At 38.7% G+C, this 12,965-nt stretch overlaps 3 protein-coding genes across 3 annotated transcripts; 2 read left to right on the forward strand and 1 right to left on the reverse strand.

The window, feature by feature from the left end:
• The first annotated feature begins 1,137 nt into the window (after positions 1-1,137).
• LOC9310093 (indole-3-acetaldehyde oxidase) lies at positions 1,138-7,244 on the forward strand. The gene is made up of 10 exons (XM_021023263.1): positions 1,138-1,525; positions 2,469-4,124; positions 4,201-4,460; positions 4,539-4,748; positions 4,837-5,055; positions 5,143-6,114; positions 6,206-6,298; positions 6,385-6,483; positions 6,588-6,777; positions 6,876-7,244. The coding sequence occupies exons 1-10, from the start codon at positions 1,339-1,341 to the stop codon at positions 7,103-7,105; spliced, it is 4,116 nt and encodes a 1,371-aa protein (XP_020878922.1). The 5' UTR covers positions 1,138-1,338; the 3' UTR covers positions 7,106-7,244.
• Positions 7,245-7,336: 92 nt separating this feature from the next.
• LOC110227759 (inactive protein RESTRICTED TEV MOVEMENT 2) lies at positions 7,337-8,722 on the forward strand. The gene is made up of 2 exons (XM_021023266.1): positions 7,337-7,822; positions 7,946-8,722. The coding sequence occupies exons 1-2, from the start codon at positions 7,723-7,725 to the stop codon at positions 8,593-8,595; spliced, it is 750 nt and encodes a 249-aa protein (XP_020878925.1). The 5' UTR covers positions 7,337-7,722; the 3' UTR covers positions 8,596-8,722.
• Positions 8,723-8,984: 262 nt separating this feature from the next.
• LOC9308033 (5-methyltetrahydropteroyltriglutamate--homocysteine methyltransferase 3, chloroplastic) lies at positions 8,985-12,943 on the reverse strand. Its single transcript, XM_021023264.1, has 12 exons — positions 12,717-12,943; positions 12,141-12,494; positions 11,976-12,063; positions 11,734-11,861; positions 11,222-11,613; positions 10,968-11,131; positions 10,604-10,684; positions 10,369-10,535; positions 10,180-10,285; positions 9,851-10,101; positions 9,577-9,778; positions 8,985-9,362 (listed from the first exon to the last, which is right to left on the reverse strand). The coding sequence occupies exons 1-12, from the start codon at positions 12,848-12,850 to the stop codon at positions 8,997-8,999; spliced, it is 2,433 nt and encodes an 810-aa protein (XP_020878923.1). The 5' UTR covers positions 12,851-12,943; the 3' UTR covers positions 8,985-8,996.
• Positions 12,944-12,965: the final 22 nt, after the last annotated feature.

Below are 12,965 nucleotides of genomic sequence, written 5' to 3' on the forward strand. Positions count from 1 at the left end.
TGTTGTAAAACAATATTTTATTTGAAATGGAGAGACTACTTATGAAAAAGTTAGACAATGAGACAAGATTTTGGTGGATCAAATCATCACGGGGGCTTTCATCTTTTTGACATGTTAAATTTTTTAAATAATTGATTATCTAATATTTAACGTTCATTTATGCGATGCCAAAGTAATATATTGAACATTAGTTAGTGAGCTATCTTTTGGAGCCTATAATATAGTAGTGTCTACTTGAACACTACAAAAGTACAATTAGGGTGTAACAGGTAATTTAATCAAAGGCATGTGCTGAATAAAATAAATAATGATGAACACAATTAGTGGAATAAGATCAAAACAATAATATATTTCCCACCTATTTTTTTTTCTTTTTTGGTGAGGATTTCCCACCTATTCACTTGTTGCAAGAAGTAAGATACCTTTTTCTTTTTTTTTTAAAAAAGGTTGGTTTTCCCAATTATCTTCCGGAATGAAATGGATTTTCTCTTTCTCACTAATTTTGACGGGCCATTTTACTAATTTATTTGAAAAATTAGTTATGGTATTGGTAATATTTATATCTACTTTTCCAATATCTTTTTAATATTTTCTCTCACATTAATATTAAGTTACCCACTGTTTCCATTACCCTGGACTAATCCACTCTTTGAAAATTTGACGCCTTATATGGTGTTTTTATATTGTTTCTCATTTATTTTTCTATTTCCTTTCACATTAATATTCTGTGGAATTACTCTTAGCAAATAACCTTTTATTGACCGGCACTAATTTTTTTTTGAGCTTTTTTTTTTTAATTATAAAACAACATTATTTTTTTTTTGTTTTGTTAAAAATATAAATATTTCATTAGACCGACGGGTTTGGATTCGTATATATCTATCTATATTTATATATATGTAATTTGGTAGTTAGTTTATATTCCAGAAAATTCAAATAATGTACAATACGTCTACAATTTGTAAACGTCTAGAACATTAAGTAAACGGTTTGATTTGTCGAAACGTTACTTTAGTCAAAGCAACCAAATAATGGTGAAACCTTTTTCATATAGTCAATTTTTTTTTTTGGTAAAACATATATTTCAATTATTACTAGCTATTTATCTCATTAACTTACCTATGTAAGCATCATCTTTCATTATTTACCTACCTAATCCACTACGTTCACCAGATACCAACCGTACATATATTATAAAATATATTGAATACGACGAATCTTATCGTGTATTCTCGTACAAAGACTTTTGCGACTGTCACACATATCGCAAAAAACCAAAGCCTACATTTAGAGAATTCAAGTCGTGGAAATAAATTCTGCTTTGGATTTGTGCTATATATGGGTGAGAAAGTGATTGAAGAAGACAAAGAAGAAGCGATGAAGAGCAGCAAGACCTCTCTTGTTTTCGCCATTAACGGGCAAAGATTCGAGCTCGAGCTCTCTTCCATTGATCCTTCCACCACACTCGTTGATTTCTTGCGCAACAAGACTCCTTTCAAGAGCGTTAAGCTTGGTTGTGGCGAAGGTATGATGATAACAATAATCAAAAAGTTGAAGTCTCTATATCTTCATGTTCTTGAAGTTTTTTTTCTCTCTATGAAAACTCTTACTTTTGTGTATATGAACAAGAGTTTTTTTTTTTTTGGACATATATAATGAGCAAGAGTTTTTTTTTTTTTTTGGACATATATAATGAACAAGAGTTTTAGATCTAAAAATTATAAACTCCAAAGATTTTTGATTAAATCTACAGTCTCTATAGCTCTTATGGATGTAATTGTGTTCTTACCTCGGATTCTATGTCTTGAGAGACTGATTCCTTTTCGAAGACTGATCCTTTTTTTTTTTTTTTGGGGTCAAAGACTGATCCGATTTCGACTCCAATTTTAAACGCCAATTTCTGCGACGATGCTTCATTTATTTATTGTGCCATCACCATTTATAATCCAGATTCAAATCTGATAGTGTTTGATTGTATACAACAACAACAACGTACAAAAAATTTCAGCTTTTTCATAAAATATTGCAAATTCTAAACGTATTTGCTACTTTTTAGGTCGTGTTTGGCGTACGTTTACATTTTAAAAGGAGATTTAGCTTTAATTCAATACTAAAAAAGGTTATTGGATCAATAATTCCAAGAATTCTCCACATGCTTTTATAATATCGAATAGTTCAATTTTTGATGTTATTTTATACTAAAGATAAAGATTCCCTGAAAAAGTATTGAAGTTTTAATAGAATAAGTGAATAAAACTACCCTTTAAACTCTCTTAGCCATGACTTACAAATATCAAATCTAATTACAAAAGATTATTAGTTTATAACTGAAAATGTAATGATAGTAATTATAATGTGAACTGTGTTTAGAATTATGGTCTATTAGTCTAATTCAATTCCATGAGGGAAGAATAAACATCCCAAAAGCTTGAGTCTTAAGTAATATTGTATCTTCTTTGGGTGTTCAGGTGGTTGTGGCGCTTGTGTTGTTCTTCTATCAAAGTATGATCCATTGCTCGAAAAAGTCGATGACTTCACAATCAGCTCGTGTCTCACGCTCCTCTGCAGCATTGACGGCTGCTCCATCACTACCTCAGACGGGCTCGGGAACAGCAGAGTCGGTTTCCACGCAGTCCACGAGCGGATCGCCGGGTTTCATGCCACACAATGCGGTTTCTGTACACCTGGAATGAGCGTTTCCATGTTTTCCGCTCTCTTGAACGCTGATAAGTCTCATCCGCCTAGCAGCGGTTTCTCAAACCTCACGGCTGCAGAAGCTGAGAAGGCTGTGTCAGGGAATCTTTGCCGGTGTACTGGATACAGACCGCTTGTGGATGCTTGTAAGAGTTTTGCATCGGATGTGGATATCGAAGATCTCGGATATAATTCCTTTTGCAAGAAGGGAGAAAACAGAGATGTAGTTTTAGGAAGGTTGCCATGTTATGATCATGCATCATCTCAGGTCTGTACATTTCCGGAATTCTTGAAGAACGAAATCAAGAACGATATTATGAGTCTTGATTCAAGAAAGTACAGATGGTCAAGCCCGGTTAGTGTGTCGGAGCTTCAAGAGTTATTAGAAGCCGAAAATGGAGTGTCGGTTAAGTTAGTTGCGGGTAACACAAGCACCGGGTATTACAAAGAAGAAAAAGAGAGGAAGTACGAAAGATTTGTCGATATCAGGCGGATTCCAGAGCTCACTATGGTGAGAAGTGATGAGAAAGGAGTTGAATTAGGAGCTTGTGTTACTATATCCAAAGCTATTGAGGTTCTAAGAGAGGAAGAAAATGTTCCTATGTTGGCAAAAATTGCGACTCATATGGAGAAAATTGCAAACAGATTCGTGAGGAACACGGGAACGATAGGCGGAAACGTAATGATGGCTCAGAGAAAACAGTTTCCTTCAGATCTCACAACCATACTTGTTGCTGCTCGAGCAACGGTGAAGATCATGACTAGCAGCTCTGGTCAAGAACAGTTCACATTGGAAGAGTTTCTACAACAGCCCCCTCTTGATGCAAAATCTCTTCTTTTGAGCCTCGAGATTCCGTCTTGGCGCCCCGCGAAGAAGAACGGTTCTTCTTTAGATACTATTTTGCTCTTTGAAACTTATAGAGCAGCGCCTCGTCCTCGAGGAAACGCATTGGCATTTCTGAATGCAGCTTTCTCAGCTGAAGTTTCTTCAAGTGAAGCACTTGATGGCATTGTTGTAAATGATTGCCAATTAGTTTTTGGGGCTTATGGGACCAAACACGCTCACAGGGCAAAGAAAGTGGAAGATTTTCTTACAGGAAAAGTGATATCTGATGAAGTTTTGATAGAAGCTATTGGCTTACTTAAAGATGAGATAGTACCTGATAAGGGTACTTCGAATCCCGAATATAGATCAAGCTTGGCTGTTACTTTTCTCTTCGAGTTCTTCGGATCTTTAACTCAAACAAACGCTAAAACTACAAACGGTTGGCTCAATGGAGGATGCAAAGAGATTGGTTTTGATCAGAATGTTGAATCTTTGAAACCTGAAGAAGCTATGTTGTCATCTGCACAACAGATAGTTGAAAATCAAGAGCATAGTCCGGTCGGGAAAGGCATTAAAAAGGCTGGAGCTTGTCTCCAAGCATCTGGTGAGTGCTCTTTGATCTTTTGCCAGGTGAAAATGTGAAACATTGCTTCTCTGTTAATTGTTTTATAAATTTGCAGGTGAGGCTGTTTATGTAGACGACATTCCTGCTCCGGAAAATTGTCTATACGGCGCATTTATTTACAGTACAATGCCGTTGGCGTGGATTAAGGGTATAAGGTTCAAGCAAAACAGAGTTCCAGAAGGAGTTCTTGGCATAATTACTTACAGAGATATTCCCAAAGACGGGAAAAATATCGGTACCAACGGTTTCTTTACCTCGGATCTTTTGTTCGCAGAGGAAATCACTCATTGTGCGGGTCAGATAATCGCCTTTTTGGTAAGTTTGGTGAAGAATTTCTTTTCCTCAGAAGCTTTTATTTAGAATAAACTTAGATTCAATATGTTTTATTTACAGGTTGCAGATAGTCAAAAGCATGCAGATATTGCAGCAAATCTTGTTGAGATAGATTACGACACCAAAGATTTAGAACAGCCTATACTGACCTTAGAAGAAGCTGTCGAAAAGTCTAGCTTTTTTGAGGTCCCTCCACCTCTGCGTTGTTACCCGGTCGGTGATATCACCAAGGGAATGGATGAAGCTGAACATAAAATTCTTGGATCAAAGGTGGTTCCCTTCCAAGACATATATGTCTCTAAAGCCCTGCTCTTGTCTAACCTTTATATTAATCTTTGTGATTGTGGTTTATATGTAGATAAGTTTTGGGTCACAGTACTTCTTCTATATGGAGACACAAACGGCTCTTGCAGTGCCGGATGAAGACAACTGTATGGTGGTTTATAGCTCGTCTCAAACCCCTGAATTTGTACATCAAACCATCGCTGGATGTCTTGGAGTTCCTGAGCACAATGTGCGTGTCATCACTAGAAGAGTTGGAGGCGGATTCGGTGGGAAAGCCGTGAAATCAATGCCCGTGAGTTCGCATTTTGAAAGTACTAAGGAGTGAGAGTTTTGATGTTTTAATTTTAACATTTCTCTTTCTGTCAACAATTGTTTCTAGGTGGCTGCAGCTTGTGCACTTGCAGCATCCAAAATGCAGCGTCCGGTGAGGACATATGTGAACCGGAAAACGGATATGATAACTACTGGAGGAAGACATCCGATGAAAGTCACATATAGTGTTGGATTCAAATCCAATGGAAAGATTACTGCTTTAGATATAGAGGTGTTACTTGATGCAGGGTTAACCGAAGATATAAGTCCCCTTATGCCAAAGGGAATCCAAGGAGCACTGATGAAGTATGATTGGGGTGCTCTATCTTTCAATGTGAAAGTATGCAAAACAAACACTGTGAGTAGAACTGCTGTTAGAGCTCCCGGGGATGTACAAGGATCATATATAGGAGAAGCCATCATTGAAAAAGTAGCTTCATATCTTTCAATTGATGTGGATGAGATCAGGAAGATTAATCTCCATACATATGAGAGCTTAAGGTTGTTTCACAGTGGCAAAGCTGGTGAATGCTCTGAATATACGTTACCATTGCTTTGGGACAAAATCGATGAGTTCTCGGGATTTAACCAACGGAGGAAGGTAGTTGAGGATTTTAATGCATCAAACAAGTGGAGGAAGAGAGGGATTTCACGTGTGCCTGCGGTTTATGCAGTGAACATGCGATCAACACCGGGAAGAGTAAGCGTTTTGAGCGATGGGTCAATAGTGGTTGAGATTCAAGGGATTGAGATAGGACAAGGGCTTTGGACAAAGGTGAAACAAATGGCTGCATATGGCCTTGGTTTGATCCAATGCGGTACTACAAGTGATGAGCTGCTCAAGAAAATCAGGGTCATTCAATCCGACACCCTAAGTATGGTGCAAGGCTCAATCACTGGTGGCAGCACAACCTCTGAAGCGAGCAGCGAAGCGGTTAGGATTTGCTGTGATGGCTTAGTCGAAAGGCTTTTACCCGTCAAGACCGCTCTGGTAGAGCAAACAGGAGGACCTGTGACTTGGGATAACCTCATCAGTCAGGTTCATACTCTTGAAACATTCATGCTTTTGATGTTCTCTGGTTATTTGGGATGAACTTAGAATGGTTTTAATCTTGAATTTTCTGGTGTAGGCCTATCGGCAATCGATAAACATGTCCGTTAGTAGCAAATACATGCCTGACTCCACTGGCCAATACCTTAATTATGGAATTGCTGCTAGCGAGGTAAAGCTCCAAACATTGAAGAATAGCTCATCTTAGCTTACTACTAATTTTTGAAATAATTTCACTACTTTGGTTGTAATCAACAGGTTGAAATAAATGTTTTGACGGGAGAAACAACGATTCTGCGCACTGATATTATCTATGATTGCGGGAAGAGTCTCAATCCCGCTGTTGATTTAGGACAGGTTAGACCTCGGGAAACCACTCCATGTGTGCCTGTTTCTGGATCTAAATTTTATTTGTATATTGTTCTGTTTCATGATTCTTTTTTTTCTTTTTATGTTTACAGATTGAAGGAGCATTTGTTCAAGGACTTGGGTTCTTTATGCTTGAAGAGTTCCTAATGAACTCAGACGGTCTCGTGGTAACAGATAGCACATGGACATACAAGATCCCAACGGTTGACACAATCCCAAGACAGTTCAATGTTGAGATTCTCAACAGTGGACAACACAAGAATCGTGTTCTTTCATCCAAAGGTAACTTACTTATCTATTTTTTCTCTCTTTTACTGAAACCCAAAAGATCAAAAACTCAAAAGAGTCTTTTTAAAACTTCTGTTTTGGTTTCGATACAGCTTCGGGTGAACCGCCATTGCTTTTAGCGGCTTCTGTTCACTGCGCAGTACGAGCAGCTGTTAAAGAAGCCAGGAAACAGATCCTGACATGGAATAGTAACCAACAAGGGACTGATCTGTACTTCGAATTGCCTGTACCAGCAACAATGCCTGTTGTGAAGGAGTTTTGTGGACTCGATGTTGTCGAGAAATACTTGGAATGGAAAATCAAGCAACGGAAGAACGTTTGATAGCTTGTGTTTTCCATGTGTTTGCTAGAATGTTTGGGATTGTGATAAACCGGTTGTTGTAATAAAGTGCATGTAAGAAAGCCTCTTCAATAATTTCTTCTATAATCTTTGGTCTTATAAAAATCTGTTTTAGTTTTAAGATATAATCTAAATATAATATGGCAGAAGGCAGGACATAATTTCAAAAGTTTTGAACCGTGTTCCGTTTGGATTCATCATCACTCAACGTTGCATGTATATAATACTAAATTATTCCTCCATAGTTCATACACATATGTATGTAATAATATACAATTATCCCATACGTTAAAATTCTTAATTTTGTCGACAGACAAATAAAAAGGGATACTTAAATTAAACTCGATCCAAAGAATCATCAAAATCTTCAAGACAAAGAAAACACACAAAGAAGAGAAAGAGGAAGTGGAAAACCCAAAGAATTAAGCCTTCGTTCCTTCAAACTAAAACCAAAACTCTTTGTTATCTAATAATCTTCTTTGCCTATAAAATCACAGAGATCTTTCTCTGCTTTCTCACAAAACAAAACATTACCTATAAACCAAAAAACAAAGAGCAGCCAAAAACAAAAGAGAGAGAGAGAGAGAGAGAGAGAGGGGATGGCTAACATTGGAGTGGAATGGGTTTACCAAGAATTTGAGCCTGCAACTAGATGGAACTCTGAACCAGACGCCGAGGTCCTTGTCGCTGATCTTCCAGGTTCGTTTTCTTCTTCTCGATCTTGTTTATTCGTGTTCCTTTTTCTACATTAAACACAGCGAATAGAGAGAAAAGAGTTGGGTAAGAGCAAGCGAGCTCATAAGCATTGTCTTTTGTCGTTAGGATTCAAGAAAGAACAACTTAAAGTGTCGGTAACCGCAACAAGGAAGCTAAGACTAACAGGAGAACGCCCAACTGGTGGAAACAAATGGATTCGCTTCCACCAGGAAATTCCCGTTCCATTGACTGTTGACATCGACTCGGTTTCAGCCATGTTCAAGGATAACAAACTCTACATACGGCATCCCAAACTCAAGACAGAAATCCCTCAAACCAAGCCACCAACACCGGTGATCATGAAAACCCGTGATCAGCATGAGATAAAACAAGGCCAGAGCCCCAAAGCAATGGTTGAGAAGCCGAGCGGTGGTAAAACCGATCAGCTGAAACATGATGGACAACAGTTGAAACATGATGCACAGCAGCTGAAACATGATGCACAGCAAAAAGCAAGGGAAGTGGTACAGAGTGGAAAAAAGGTATTAACTGGTGAGCCTAAAGGACCTTTGAGTTCCAAGGATGACGAGAAAGACAAAATTGGAGCGAAATGGTTTGAGAAGTACAAAGAGGCAACTGGAAATGTGGTAAAGGAAGCTAAGAACAAAAGACAGTTACTTTGCAATTTGGCTGCTTCGGTTTCATTGGTTCTGCTAATCTTACTGTATGCTAGAAATGCAGTACGCTCATCCCTTGTGTGGAAATCCGAGGAATGAGTGACCCTTGCATTTGCATTTCACAATGTATAAGCTTGTTCATGCAGAAAATAAATAATATTTACTAATATTACTCTACATGTCTTAAAAATGTGCGACGAGAAAATGAGAGAAACATCGTTTTACAGATTTCTAATTAGCCCTAGTATAATTAATTCCGGTGCCAGAAAATTTTACTAGAATTGAGGAAAACAATCAGAACTATAACATAACTACCAACCCAACAAGAACTGCTAAATGAATAAAAAACAAAAACCTACAAGTGGAGAAATTCTACTAAAAAAATGAAAATCAATGAGGCTTGATGCATGCGACAATATGAAATTCATTCCAGGCACTCATAGAGAAATTCTATTTATAACCCAAGCAACGATTTTGAGGAAACTTACTTGAGGAAAGGTTCATGACTTATTTAGCTGAGAGCGGATTAGCTTGGCAGCAGCAACCATGTTGCTAAGTGCAGATTTAACTTCAGAGTAATTCCGCGTCTTTAGGCCACAGTCAGGGTTGACCCAAAGGACTTTGCTGTCCAGAACAGCAAGCATCTTGTTGATACGCTCAGCCATTTCTTCAGTAGATGGGATACGAGGAGAGTGAATGTCATAAACCCCTGGACCAATTCCAGCGCCATATTTCACTCCTTCGTGGAAGACTGATAAGAGCTTCTCATCTGACCGTGAGTTCTCAATAGTGATCACATCAGCATCCATATCAATGATTGAGTGGATGATGTCGTTGAAATTTGAGTAGCACATGTGGGTGTGGATCTGCATGAAGTACAAGAAGAACATGACTAAAAGGTTTTATTTAAACAACAAACTTTATTGAATATAATGAGATCTCTTCTGTTATTTAGTCATTGTTTCACATCCTTCATCTTAATATCACATCCCATTGTCCACGAAAATGGTAGATGGTCAACATACTGGTAAAAATATATTCTTTAAGTGGGAAGCAGCAATAAAATGAAATACAAATGACCTGGGTAGTGTCTTGAACACCGCAGTTTGTAATTCTGAATGCGTGGACGGCCCAGTCAAGGTAAAACTTTTGCTCGGATTTTCTGAGAGGCAATCCCTCTCTTAATGCAGCTTCATCAATCTGGATAACAGTGACACCAGCCTTTTCAAGGTCCTCAACCTCATCTTTGATGGCAAGTGCAATTTGGAAACACGTCTCATGCCTATAAACAACAAGAATGGTGAAATGGAATACCATACAGTGAAAGGAAACTTGAGAGGCTTAGTTGTCACACCTGGGTTGGTCATTTCTAACAAAGGACCAATTGAGAATTGTAACAGGGCCAGTGAGCATCCCCTTCATAGGATGCTGAGTCATTTTTTGTGCCATTGACGACCAGAAAACAGTCATTGCCTTTGGCCGGGTGATATCACCATAGATGATAGGTGGCTTGACACAGCGGGACCCATATGACTGGACCCACCCATTCGAAGTGAAAGCAAAGCCAGACAGTTGCTCACCAAAAAACTCCACCATATCGTTTCTCTGCAGGACTATGTCATATCAGGGGGGTAAAGAATGAAATAGTTTGAATAATAAACCTAGGTTAAGGTATATTGCCACCTCTGCCTCCCCATGCACCAATACATCAATCCCAAGTTCTTCTTGAAGCTTGACAACCTTTTCATATTCCTCTTTGATAGTCTGGACATAGTCAACTTCTGATATCCTGCAAATGCAGCGTAAGCATGAGTATTAAAATAATGACATGTTAGAGTTTTTCAGATACAACATAGGAATAGATACGCCTACTTTTTGGCCTTGAATTCCCTGCGTATCCGTCTGAGATCTGTGGTCTGAGGAAAAGATCCAATAGTAGTTGTTGGAAGAGCAGGAAGGTTTAGCTTCTTCTGCTGGGCTTGTAGCCTAACGCTTACTTCTGTAGAACGGTGGTGATCAGATTTCTTTAGTGCAGCAACCTGAGTAAGAAGGTAATTAAACATACAAGTTCAGGATACAAAGAGCAATTTGTTAGATAACCCCTTACATCCTGCTGTACAGCTGCATTTGTCACCCTTGGAGATGATCTTCTAGAAGCTTGACGCATGGAATTAGAAGAAAACAATGCCTACAAAGGGAATAAGACAATACAAAGCCGAAGGTTAACTACTTCTGATATCAAATAAAAGTAAAGTCCCAGCAATGATCCATGAGATCAGGTAAAGGTACAGAATATGAGATATAAATTCAGGGCATCGATGTAGTTGCAGTCATTGGGACATATGTTTAAAGCCGATAACTTCAATAGTGGGAAAAATTATAACTCAAAGACCTAGAACTAATAAACACAGAGCCTTTCCAAGATTAAAAAACCTCAGAAGTATTGCATAATGTAATAAGCAAAGATGTACCTCATCCTTAGCTCCAGAAAATGATTTGGCAAGTGCATTCACTTCAACGACCTTTTGCGCAGCAAATGCAAGCCACGATTTTAGTTCTTTATCAAGTTTAATTTCATTCACCAAGTCCACAGCCGTATGGAGTAGAGAGCAAGAAGTAGAAACCACGACTTTTTCTGCGAAGAGAATAGAAAGGTTTACATCAATCTGAAGCTAGACAGGAAAAAGAAGTGAAAGTAATCAACTCAAATTTTGTTTACTGAAACCTTTTCCAACAATGTCTTCGAGAGTCTGTAGTGTCTTGAGTGACGCAGAAAGATCATTCGCCCAAATGTTTCTTCCATCAACAACTCCAGCAAATAGTAGCTTTCCACGAGGAAAATTCATCTTGATTAAATCAAGAGTCTCCAATCCACGAACAAGGTCAAATCCAAACCCAGTTACACATTTCAAAGACATTAACGTCTTGTACGATTCAGCAGGAACATCTGCAAAGTATGTGGCAATAAGAACATTCAAGCCTGCCAAAGATGACTCCATGTAAGAGTATGCATCCGAAAATGCCTGCAATTGGCTGGTGTCAAGATCCATCACAAGTATAGGCTCATCGAACTGAATCCATCGTGCACCAGCAGATTTGAGATCAGCCAAAACTTCTCTGCCAAAATAAATGCCACAGAAACCAGTTAAAGTTTTGAGCACTATCCAAATGAAGTTGTATTTATTATGGTCTAGCTAATTTCTAAGAACCTCACAGTTGGCCTCAAAATATTCTTACTTGTAGACAGGAAGAATCCTGTCAATCAGAGAAAGAAGGCAGAATGATTTGTCAACACCCTTTGCTGGTTTTGACAGGAGCAAGTAGGTCATGGGACCAATGAGCACAGGAACTGAGTCTATGCCAAGCTGTGCCATGAACAGCCAAAAACACAGCTGTGAATAAGAACCTTGGGGAAAAAAGAGGAAAGCTGAAGAGAATTAGAAGAGAAAATAAGTGAAAAAGGGTTCCAGTGAACTTACTGCTTTCGCCTCCTTAAATTCAACCACAGCCTTGTGAGATGCATAGGAGAACTTGACATTAGGACCCAACTCAGGAACAATGTAATGGCTGTTAGGGCATCTATTAGCAATTATAACTGAGAAAGAAACTTTACAAAGAGCGAAGAAAGAAGATTCACTACTTACTAGTTGGTATCAAACCACTTAGTCATTTCCATAGCATGAGCAGACGCATTTCCCCGTGCCATGGAGAAGTAAATATCAAAGCCGATCTCACCACTTTCCCAACCATATCTAGAGGGAACAGCACCAAGCATCGCTGTGGTATCCAACATCTGATCATAGTATGAAAAGGTATTGCTGGGAATATATTTGATTCCTGTATCAGCCATATGTTTCCAAATGGATTTTCTGACGTTGGCAGCAACATTTTGCAAATCATCAACACTGGTCTTCCCATCCCAGAAGGACTCCAAGGCAAACTTAAGCTCTCTCTTCGGTCCAATACGAGGATACCCAACGATGTGGGATGACATTGCTCTATTTTTTTCACAAACAAGAGACAACAGAATAGAATTAGTGGAAAATTCATTAATCTAACAAATAATACAACGTCTAACAATTTTTTTGGATGCTGATCCAAATTGCAAATGGATGATGAGAAACAACCTATGGTACAAAAGCAATACTGCAAACAAACAAGAGAAACCATAGCAAATACACTAACAAGAGAGAAAGAATCCGAGGGAAATAGAAGAAAACCTGGCGACGTAGAATCCGGGACGGAGGGGGCGGCGGGAGACGGTTGCGCAAGGGAGGGAAGGTGGCGGAAGAGAAGGAGGACGTCTTGGAAGCGAAGCTAACGGCGGGAGTCTCTGTAGAGCGAGCTGACCCATTTTTATAGCTTTGAGTTTGAAACTGTGCTCCTATTTCTCTTCACTGTATCCCCGCCTATCCGGGGAAAGAGGAGACTCGCAACTACATATCTGATTTTGTTTCCCAGGTTTTAAT

This window comes from Arabidopsis lyrata (assembly GCF_000004255.2).
Source record: "Arabidopsis lyrata subsp. lyrata unplaced genomic scaffold ARALYscaffold_6, whole genome shotgun sequence".
Taxonomy (NCBI): domain Eukaryota; kingdom Viridiplantae; phylum Streptophyta; class Magnoliopsida; order Brassicales; family Brassicaceae; genus Arabidopsis; species Arabidopsis lyrata.

Bases quoted from the DNA above. Each gene is read 5' to 3' on its own strand.
- LOC9310093 (XM_021023263.1), top strand. From the start codon at position 1,339: ATGGGTGAGAAAGTGATTGAAGAAGACAAAGAAGAAGCGATGAAGAGC. The intron at 1,526-2,468 runs GTATGATGATAA...TTGGGTGTTCAG, and splicing joins TAAGCTTGGTTGTGGCGAAG to GTGGTTGTGGCGCTTGTGTT. The intron at 6,778-6,875 runs GTAACTTACTTA...GTTTCGATACAG, and splicing joins TCGTGTTCTTTCATCCAAAG to CTTCGGGTGAACCGCCATTG.
- LOC9308033 (XM_021023264.1), bottom strand. From the start codon at position 12,850: ATGGGTCAGCTCGCTCTACAGAGACTCCCGCCGTTAGCTTCGCTTCCA. The intron at 10,102-10,179 runs GTGGCAATATAC...ATAGTCCTGCAG, and splicing joins TGGTGCATGGGGAGGCAGAG to AGAAACGATATGGTGGAGTT. The intron at 9,779-9,850 runs GTGTGACAACTA...TGTTGTTTATAG, and splicing joins GTTAGAAATGACCAACCCAG to GCATGAGACGTGTTTCCAAA.
- LOC110227759 (XM_021023266.1), top strand. From the start codon at position 7,723: ATGGCTAACATTGGAGTGGAATGGGTTTACCAAGAATTTGAGCCTGCA. The intron at 7,823-7,945 runs GTTCGTTTTCTT...TTTTGTCGTTAG, and splicing joins CCTTGTCGCTGATCTTCCAG to GATTCAAGAAAGAACAACTT.